We start from the raw sequence: 10,580 nt of genomic DNA on the forward strand, positions 1-10,580 counted from the left end.
GGTCGGACTCAAAGACTGACCAAGGCGGATGCCCACGTGGGACGCGTGCGTTTGGTGCGGAATCCCCAGGGCGGCCGGAGGTGGCAGCCGGGGCGTGGAGAAGCAAGTACTAACGCTCCAGGACCCCGCCGCCCCGCGCCGCCCCTCTCCAGAGCCTCTACCCCCGGCCTATCAGCCTGCAGCGCTGGTGGAGCCCAGCTCCGGGAAGAGGCGCTCACCCGGTCCCCCCTGATTGGACAGCAGCGAAGTCCCACCGGGCGCCTCCGCGGCTTAAAACCGAAACGGGGGCGAGTGGGCGGTAGAGCCCGCCCCCTGCGCACCGCGGCTGGGAGGGAGAGGAGGTGGGAGAGAAGGAAGAGGCGGAGGAGGCAGCGGGCTCCGAGGCTCTGGGACTCGCAGGCAGGCCGGACTGACGCGCAGAGCCGGGAGCCGCATCGCAGCTGCAGCGGCGGGCTCCGGCGGGCCTCGGGGGTGGTTCACCCGCATGAGCATCCGCCCACCCGGCGAGCCCCCGAGCCCAGGCGGCGCGGCCATGGCCGAGCTCAAGTCGCTGTCGGGGGACGCGTACCTGGCACTGAGCCACGGCTACGCGGCGGCGGCTGCGGGTCTCGCCTACGGGGCGGCGCGAGGTCCCGAAGCGGCCCACGGCTACGGCGCTCCGGGCCCGGGCGGCGATCTACCAGCGGTGCCCGCACCTGGCGCCCCAGCTCCGGCGGCGGAGAGCAGCGGCGAACAGAGCGGCGACGAGGACGACGCCTTCGAGCAGCGGCGGCGGCGGCGCGGGCCGGGGGGCGCTGGGGACGGACGGCGGCGGCCGCGAGAGCAGCGGTCCCTGCGGCTCAGCATCAACGCGCGCGAGCGGCGGCGCATGCACGACCTAAACGACGCGCTGGACGGGCTGCGGGCAGTCATCCCCTACGCGCACAGCCCGTCGGTGCGCAAGCTCTCCAAGATCGCCACGCTGCTGCTCGCCAAGAACTACATCCTCATGCAGGCGCAGGCTCTGGACGAGATGCGGCGCCTGGTGGCCTTCCTCAACCAGGGCCAGGGCCTGGCTGCGCCCGTGGCCGCCGCGCCCTTGACGCCCTTCGGCCAGGCCACCGTGTGCCCCTTCTCGGCGGGCGCCGCGCTGGGGCCCTGCCCTGACAAGTGCGCCGCCTTCTCCGGGACGCCCTCCGCCCTTTGCAAACACTGTCACGAGAAGCCGTGACCGCGCGGACCCGCGCCCCTCCCGCACGCGTCCTCCGATCTCCCCTGTGACTGTCGCTCTGCCCGGACAGGAAAGGCCTGGAGGGACCCTGCAGACAGGGAGGAGGCGGCCCGACCTCGCTTCCAGCCTGTGTGCGGCGAACCAGTTTGGCGCAGCGGGAAGCGCCAAAGCCGTCGGGACGCAGGACGCTGTGCTCTGCGCCCCGAAACTCGTGGCACCCACTGGGCATTGTCGGGACCCAGCAAGTCTAGGAATGGGGTGGGTACAGCATTCTTCGGGCACTGCCGCTCGCCCCCAAAAGAAGACCACCGCAGCGTCCCAGGGCCGCGGCGAGGACGGGCGCTTGTCAGATTCCGGACAGGAGGTCCTGACCTGAGGCGCACGGAGGGTGGAGACTAAGCAAAGTCGGACTTAGTGGCTCGTGATCCTCTCGCAGTGGGCCTCGCGCTCCCGCTCCAGTCGGCCCTTCGTGCTAAACTGCAGGGCAGCGCTGTGTTCCCGAGGACGCGCGTGGCCGGCACCTCTCACCTCGGTGACTCCGCGACTCCGCAGCCCTGAGGAGAGCCCACGATGGCCGTTTGCAGAGGAGCTGGACCGCGGGCGCAGGAAGACCCCGGGCGAAGAGCTTTTGGCCTTTTCCAAGTAGGAGTTTGTTCTATTTATTTGGGAAGTGGACATCGGCGCCGGCTGCCTCGAAGTCTGCGGGATTTGTCCCCTAAACGTCCCCTGGCCTCCCGCACCGCTGCCATCCCCTGCCCGGGACGTCCGCGCGGTGGAGTTGGATGGAGAGCGCCTTGCGGGCCCTCTGCCTCGGAGGGCTGCGTGGAGGAGGGGTCGTAACAGCCCGCGCCCTACTTAACCCTGGACGGTCAGGGGAGGGCCCCATCGTCTAGCCCTGGTGTCCAGCAAAGCCCCCTCCCCACCGATCCCCTCGCGCTTCGGAGGGAGGAGGCCGGGCTACGGGTGAGTAAGCTGCTGCGGGCCCCGCGCCCCCCGGATGCGAACGGAGATGCGCTGCGCAGCTCCCGGCTCTGCCACCATCGGGGTCCAGGGAGCCGGGCAGGGCGCCCCCGGGGACCCAGCTGTCCGCGCCTGTTTGCGGCCGCGCGCGCCGCAGGATCCGCCTTTATTAACCCAATTTCCTCGGCTGTCGGTAATGCCAAGGGGAGAGGGCCGCCGCCCTGCAACGCGCCTGTCTACAGCGTTTAACTTTAATTAATACATTCCAGAGGGCCTTCTGTACTTGTAAAATGAAGTGTACGGTTAAGTCTTATTCATAAAGACATATGCCTAATACTGGTTTCTGCTAATTTCCACTTTTATTTCATTGTCTTTTTCCCCTCCCCCGCAACGGACTAGTTTATCAGTTTTGCACATTCGAAAAGCTGAGTGCCAGACAACGTTTTTCCCCTTTTAGATAAAGTGGGAAAGCTGGAAACTCAAAAGTCATTCGCTTCTAGGACATTTCAACGTGATCTTAAATAAATTACCTGCTTATCAGAATTCGAAACAGGGGTATTTATTCTGGTTAAAATCAGAGACATTGGTACGTCATTTATATTCAGAGTAAAGCATTTTATTTCCATTTATTTTATAAAAATAATATGGTTAAATTTTAATATCAAGTGAAATAGTGTTCATTTGTAGCTGAATTCACCATAATTTCATTTTTCAGAGAATTGTGTCCACTCTAAACCAGAGTCTGAAGAGTCTCTGAGATGCTAAAACTGATCCAAAAGCAACCACTTATTATAGCAAATGTGTGAAATCATAAGGAAAAGGGCAAAGGAAAAAAAATTTCTCTTTCCCTCTTTGGGTGGAGAATAAGTTTATGAAAGAACCACTTCACTAATCAAAAATTATTCTGATAATTTAAATAAAAATTCAAGTTACATTTAAACTTTTCTGTACATGACAAAGCTGTTTTTCTACTGTTCTAGAAAGTCTGCATGCTTCTCACTTGGCCTGAGCGGAGAGTAGCGTTTCAGAGAAGAATTAGCTCGCCTTCTCTGCGGTGGCTGCTCGTGAAGCCACCTGGGCTATCTCGGTGCCGTTTGGCCTTTCTCAGGTTTGCCCAAGGATCTTCTCATTCCAAGACAGCCCTCCACAGCCCGTGTGCCCACATCTGGCACACAGCAAAATAGAACCCACGCGGGTACCTGTGCAAGCCTGTGGCTCCCGAGAAATGTGGGGGTCTGCTCGTCTTTTCTCTGACGGCTGTGCTCCTGCAGGTGTGTTGAGAATGGCTGGGGATCACCCAGAAAGAACTTCACCATCACCACCCACCAGGAGCCACCCTTCCCCCAACACTCAGGGAAGAATCGAATATGAAGGAGCTTTTCAAGACACTCACCCTGTTTTTGTTTTGTTTTGTTTTGTTTTTAAGACAGAGTTTCGCTGCATCACGGAGACTGGAGTGCAGTGGCACAATCTTGGCTTGGCTCACTGCAGCCTCTGCCTCCCAGGTTCAAGTGATTCTCCTGCCTCAGCCTCCCTAGTAGGTGGAACTAGAGATGTGTGCCACCATGCCTGGCTAATTTTTGTATTTTTTCGTAGAGATGGGGCTTCACCATGTTGGCCAGGCTGGTCTTGAACTCCTGACCTCAAGTGGTCTGCCTGCCTCGGCCTCCCAAGTAAGTGCTGGGGTTATAGGCTGAGCCACCAGGTCTGGCTAAGATGCTTACCTTTAGATTCCTCCTAGATGGAGATGTGCAGACTGTGGGAGGCGGAAGTCCACGTCCACAGAACCGAGGTATTCACACACGCAGGCTGTGGGAGGTGGGAGGCCAGGTCCCCAGAACCAAGGTGTTCACACCACCCCCTGTGACCAGTGTTGCTGTACGTAGAGAATGTGGTCGTGTGTAGAATTTTACATTTTCAAGTGGCCATATTAAAAAAGGAAATAGAAGCAGGTGAAATTATTTTTATTGATAACTTAAACTTATCCCAACACATCCAAAATACAATGTCAGTGTGTCATCAGTATTTAAAATTATTCAATGTTTTACTTTCTTGGCACTAAGTCTTCAAGTTCCAGCATGCGTTTTGCCCTTAAAGCCCAGCTCTGTTCATACCAGCCATGTTTCAATGCATTTCAATGTTCAGTGATCACGCGTGGTTTGGCAGCCTCGGGTTTTGCAGCTCTCGGCTGTGAAAATGCCAAGCATACAAAGTGCTCCTTGCTTCTTTCTCTGTTTAATAATAACCGGGAAATGCCATGGACTCAGGGAGTCCATTCTAGAACTGGGCAAATAGGAAATGCCCCAACCTTGTTTTTCTTCCAATCCTGATTCACCGAGCCTTTCTCCAAAGTACGGACTGGGGCTGGGGCTGGGGCACGGGCTGGCAGCAGGAAAGGCAGAGGCTGTACCCCCTGAGTCACTGGGTCCACACGCCCCTCCAGCCTCACACATGCCAACCACACCCAAGCCTAGGAAACAGGAGACAGCAGATTATAAGGCGAACTCCCCAAAGTCAGTCCAGTGTGGTGACTGCCTCGGGTCCTCCAGCCCCGCCAAGGGGTTTGTCTGGGAGCCATGCTGCCTTCTTCCTCCTGTACACAGGGTAAAGGTATGGGCCCTGCTGGCTGCTGCTTGAGCGACTCACAGAATTTTCTTTTTTTTTTTTTTTTTTTTTGAGACGGAGTCTCACTCTGTTGCCCAGGCTGAACTGCAGTGATGTGATCTCTGCTCACTGCAACCTCTGCCTCCTGGGGTCAAGCTATTCTTCTGCTTCACCTCCCGAGTAACTGAGATTCTAGACGAGTGCCACCACGCTTGGCTAATTTGTGTGTTTTTAGTAGAGGCATCATTTTGCCATGTTGCCCAGGCTGGTCTTGAAGTCCTGACCTCAAGTGATCCACCTGCCTCAGCCTCCCAAGTGCTGGGATTACAGGCGTGAGCCACCACCTGGCCAAGACCCATTCTCTTGATGGCTTGGCCTCTCTTTGGAAAGGGGTCCTTTTGTGAAGCCTAGTTTGTGGAAGCTTGGGACAGGCTTCTCCGAGCCCAGTGGCTCTGTAAGAGTCCCTCGCTGGGGTCAGGAGACGCAGATTGCCTGACTAGGTCCCACTCGTGTCTTCATGCACTGATGGCCATGCCTGCTCCCTTGCTCCCCAGGGACTCTCCAGCTTGCTGGGTAAAAATAGAGGGCCCAGCAGGTGAAAAAACAAACAAGGGGTTCACAGGGCCTCTCCTTTTCTCATTTCTTAAAGAGACAGACGCTTCTCCTGCGTTTCCACACGTTTGGATGCCTCGTGGTCAGCATACCTCAGACAAGGCAGCCCTTAAAAAGCAGTTTCCTGCCTGAAACCAAGTGCCCTGGACTTGGCCACCTCCTGGGTGAGGCACCGTGGCCCAGCACTCTTGGTTCCGATGGCGCCCAGTGTGTTACAAAGAGCTTTGCTTCCCCCAGTTAAGAAATTCACTCACCTGAAACTGCATCCCTGGTTTTCAGTCACAGGCAATTGGCCTCGTATCTCAGGACAGAACTGCCCCAGCTCCAGCTCCACCCTAGGGCCTGTCTGGTGCCACTGGGTCCATCCAGCCCACAGAAGTTCGTGCACAGACCCTGGTCGACCAGGCACGCTGGCTTCCAACAGCTTCCTTTAGCTGATAATTTCATCCCAACGATGGGATTTTTTAGACTCGTTGGGGAACTTTGTTTTACCTTCTGGTTAAGCCAATGACCAGCCGCTTGCTTTACAGACGCTTACGTTACCAAATGCGCATGTCTGTTTCCCTTGCAGGATGGGGACATGAGAAGAGGCACCTCTTCGTAAAGGACAAACACCGTTCTCCTGAAAGGATGGGTGAAATGCACAAACGGTCCCTGACCCCAAAGCCACTCTGGCTTCCCCATCGCTCTCCGAAGACCTCCTGTTGGAAACAGCCGCCAGAGGCTCCTCAACCCTGGTTAATCCAGCAGAGTGATTACAGCAATTTTCTAATGTGAATTTGCTTGTGATATGTTTTTAGTCTTTAATCGCTTTTGGCATCCCATTTGAAGAGATGGAAATAGAGGGATTTGTGATGTATTAAATTATTTCTCCAACAATTACCTCTTTGAACTCATAACCCTGGATACTGTGTTCCAATACTCCAACCAAAGTCTGTTTCATAAAATTAGAAAGTTGATGTGCGTTTGCAAATTTAATCCCAAAGGGACAAAACCTGTGCTACCCCGAATGCAGAAAAGGTTCAAACAATTAGCAAAGTCACCTTTGATTCAACTGTTTTACTTGTTGTAAAAAGTGATTTATGCTGTATTATTTCCAATCTGACGTGCCTGAGGCATATTTACTCACATAAATGTATAAAAGCTGTTGTGTAGTAGCTGAATGGGGAGACAGTCAGAATTATCCTCGAAGTTAACATAAGAGGAGGAGCCCCTCTGAGGGGCATGGATGGAAGGGGGTCTCTGAGCACGCCAATGTGGATTCTCCTGTCTCTGTCCTTCCCTGGTGTGTCTTTGCCCAGGCATCTGTGGGCATCCTCTGAGAGCCGCCCTTGCAGGCAAGCTGCCTCTGCGTGCGTTTCTGGGGACCATGGTGGTCAGAAACAGCGCAGAGCGGCACACGGGCCTGCCAATGGTCTCTGTTGCCCTAGACACACACGGCCAGCAAGCGTGCCTGCCCCACCTGGGACCCCAGGGGACGGGACCATGATCTTGGCTAAAGTGCACCTCAGAGAATGTCTGCACCTCTTCCTAGCCAGCCTCGTTTTGCCTCCAAGCTGGGTTTTGTCAAAAGTAATGAGCCCACAGTCAGTTGCTCCCCTGGGACCCCCTGATTCGCCCTGACGTGAGGCCAATCTCCCCGTGCACGTGGGTGGCCCTTGCTGTCCTAATGAGGCCTCCACCAGTCCGGATCTGTGGCCGCAAACCCCGAGACACAGACAGGACCCACGGTGCTCTCTGACAGCCACAAGGCATCTGACAGGACGCATTTTTGTCGCCGTTGTCCAGAGCCTCTACGCGTTCTTGGCATCTGGAGCTGCTTCCGGCCCCCAGCACTTCCTGCTTTCCGACCACAGATAACACCAAAGCTACCAAAGTTACAGGGTCAAACGGTCTTTGCGTTTCATGCACGGAAACAAAACCATCGTCCACAGCCAGCAGACTCCTGGGGCATTGCGTCCCGGTGGGCCCACGTAACGCAAACTGGTGAGAGACTCGTCGCAAGGGTGTTCTGTCCATGAACACACCCACAGCTTTAGGGACTGGGATTCCGAAACCCGCCGACCACGAGCCAGTGAGTGCCAACAGGTCCAGGCTGCTGTTCGAAGAAACAGAGGAGAGAAACTCGTTTTCCAGACTCCACACTAACCAAGCTCCTGGGCAGAACCATCCCACCTGCCAGAGAGTGTCCCCATGGCCCTCAGCTGAGAAGTTGGTGAAGCCCTCGCTTTCATTTCAAGCTCTACAGACAAAGGGGAAGGTGTTGATTTCACATTCAGGAATCGGGGTTTCCAAAATAAGCATCTTCACCTACTGCCAGGAGGAGAAAAGCACGCCCCTGCTTTTACTCTGGATCCACCCTCAGGGTGGTGGCCTCAGAGGTGTGTCCAGAATGAGCAGATGCATCCAAAGCCACCTGCTCTCCTGCCCTCTACCTTAGCGGCTTCCAGAGCACTAACAGAAGGAAAAGCATTGGGCTTGCTGTCCCCTGTTCCCCCTCTCCTTCCCCTCCCGCCGCCTCCTCCTCCTCTCTCAATGTTCTCTGCAGAAGATGGGGTGCTTCTGCAGTGCACCCCCTCTTGTCTGAGTAGCTCTGCTCCCCTAACCATCAACCCATGCTTTTAAAAATATCCCAAATGTATAGTGAGTCTCAAGCCCCTGGTCACTGGTTTCATCTGGCTTGTGGAAGGCCTGGCAGGTCTGGAAAGAAAAGACTGGCCCTGGTGGGGCAACAGACCGCCTGTCGTCAGCCTGGTCTCGAGACAGGCAGACATCAGATGGGGCAAAAATTACCTCTGCCCAAGTGTGTTACCCAAACTTGTGTTTGTGTCTGTGTATGTGTGTCTGTGTGTGCTGTATGTGTGTGTCCATGTGGTGTGCCTGTGTGGACACGTGTGCATATATGATGTGTGTGTGCATGTGTCCACATGTAGTGTGTGTGTGTGTGCATATGGGTGGTGTGTGTGCATACATGTGGGGGTGTGCATATGTGTGGGGGTGTGTACATGCATGTGGGGTGTGTGTGCATATGTGTAGTGTGTCTTCATGCATGTGTGGTGTGTGTGCATGCGTGAGGTGTGTGTGCATGCATGTGGGGTGGGGTGTGTGTATGTGTATGTGTGGTGTGTGTGCATGCATGAGGGAGTGTGCACATGTGTGTGGCATGTGTGCATACACGTGGGGGGGTGTCTGCATGTGTGAGGTGTGTGCATGCATGTGGGGTGTGTGCATGTGTGTGCATATATAAGCATGTTTGTGGTGTGGTGTTGCATACAGCTCTCTGTGTGGGTTTCCAGCCCCCTCGCCTTCATCCTGTTACGGCACAACCCTGACCTGCCAGGACAGCCCTGCTGCCCCCACGTCCCTCCGCCCCCAGGCCTGAGAGATCTCTGGGACCCTCCTTCCCTTTCTGTCGAGTTTGCCTTGTGTGTTTCACCGAGGTGAGATGGGAGCCACCATTCTAATTCCCAGGACACAGCCCTTTCAGTCTTAAAACCTGGAAAGCCCTGGCAAATAGAATGAGTTGGGTGCCCCAGAGGTCAGGTCCTGTAACCCTTTCTGGAAGGAGAAGACAGAGTCAGAGCTTTGGAGGTTCCCGGGCTGTCCCCACCTATGAGTGTGCCCGTCGGAGGGGTGGGCATAGAGAGGGAAGGGAAGACGGGAGTAGGCCAGTGTGTCCTCATTGCCTGGCAGGAAGGCTGCGTGGCACCCAGGGCACACCCCACTCGCAGACCTCACAGCCAGAGGCACATGGAGCTTCCCTGAACCCAGACACAGACAGAGGAGGGCGAGGAAAAGGGAGGATGGAGGCCTGTCCTCAGTGTGTGGGGGTCCTTCGGCCGTGGCTCCCTTCAGGCTTTCTCCCCCGAGGAAGGGAAACTGGGGCGAACACCACATCCGGCCTCGGGTCACTCCAGGGCAGGCTTTGCTATCAAATGAGTGTTTTTTTTAACATTTCCGTTTTCAGAGCCTTTTGAAATGGAAGCTGTGGACTGGAGACAACAGGCCTGTGGGATTCCATTGACCATTTTTTCAGGAGAAACCTAGGCTGGGAGAGAAGATTACTGTTTCCAAAGCACCAAAGCTTAGATTTAAAACTTGACTGTCAGGCTGGGCGCGGTGGCTCACACCTGTAATCCCAACACTTTGGGAGGCCAAGGCAGGCAGATCACCTGAGGTCAGGAGTTCAAGACTGGCCTGGCCAACATGGCAAAACCCAGTCTCTACTGAAAATACAAGAAAAAAACTAGCCGGGCATGGTGTGCACCCATAGTCCCAGCTACTCTGGAGGCTGAGGCAGGAGAATCGCTTGAACTGGGGAGGCAGAGGTTGCAGTGAGCCGAGATCATGGCCACTGCACTCCAGCCTGGGTGACAAAGCAAGACTTCATCTCAAAAAATATTAAAAATAAAATAAAACTTTACTGTCAGTCCCCGAGGCCACAGCTGTGCCCACTGCAGCATCGCCCCAAGACACACAGCGTAGAGATGTGGCCCGAGACCAAAGAGCATCTCGTGGCTGTGGCCTGGAGGAAATGGGGTGTCAGCCCGGGAGAAACGCCTGAGCCTCACACAGGGTGGGGTCACCTCTGCCTCATGGCTGTTCCGGAAGGTGGGCGAGAGCGTTCAGTGCAGACTGGAGGTGGAGGAAGGGCCGGGGCATGAGGTGGCAGCCGCCTAGTCAGGATGGGAATGGCGGAACGTGGCGAATATTGGCTCTGCAGAAAGGGATTAAGAACTAGGTTGGTGGGGCAGGGGTTCCATCCCCTGAGCCTCAGTCACTTCCTGGGTCCCAATATTTTACCCCTGCTGCTGCTCAGCCAGCAGCTGGGCCTCCTGGGCCATCAGATTTGACAAGAGGAAGAAGGGGGGCTTCCTGCAGGGGCCGGGAGCCTGGGGTGGGGCATGGGGGTGGTCGGCACCTTTCAGTGAGCATGGGTGTGGCAAGTCGGCTCTGATTTTCTGCTTAATGAGGCTTAAAAGGTAACTTTGAGGGGACATGGCTCCCCCAAACCTGCTGGTTATCAGTGAGGGACACGTCTCCGGCACAGGTGGTGGTGATGCTGTGGCTAATTGATATTGTGTGGGAATGCAGCTGTACGGACAGAGGAGGGGACGGGGACAGACGGACTCTCCGTGTCACTAAGCAGCCTCTGTACAGCCTGCAGCAGCAAACTGTGTTGTGGAAAGAGGAC

General features: G+C 55.7%; 1 protein-coding gene across 1 annotated transcript; it reads left to right on the forward strand.

The window, feature by feature from the left end:
• The first annotated feature begins 300 nt into the window (after positions 1–300).
• Positions 301–2,382, forward strand: BHLHE23 (basic helix-loop-helix family member e23). The gene has a single exon (XM_008011463.3). The coding sequence runs from the start codon at positions 485–487 to the stop codon at positions 1,208–1,210; it is 726 nt and encodes a 241-aa protein (XP_008009654.1). The 5' UTR covers positions 301–484; the 3' UTR covers positions 1,211–2,382.
• Positions 2,383–10,580: the final 8,198 nt, after the last annotated feature.

Source organism: Chlorocebus sabaeus, chromosome 2 (assembly GCF_047675955.1).
Source record: "Chlorocebus sabaeus isolate Y175 chromosome 2, mChlSab1.0.hap1, whole genome shotgun sequence".
Classification (NCBI taxonomy): Eukaryota; Metazoa; Chordata; class Mammalia; order Primates; family Cercopithecidae; genus Chlorocebus; species Chlorocebus sabaeus.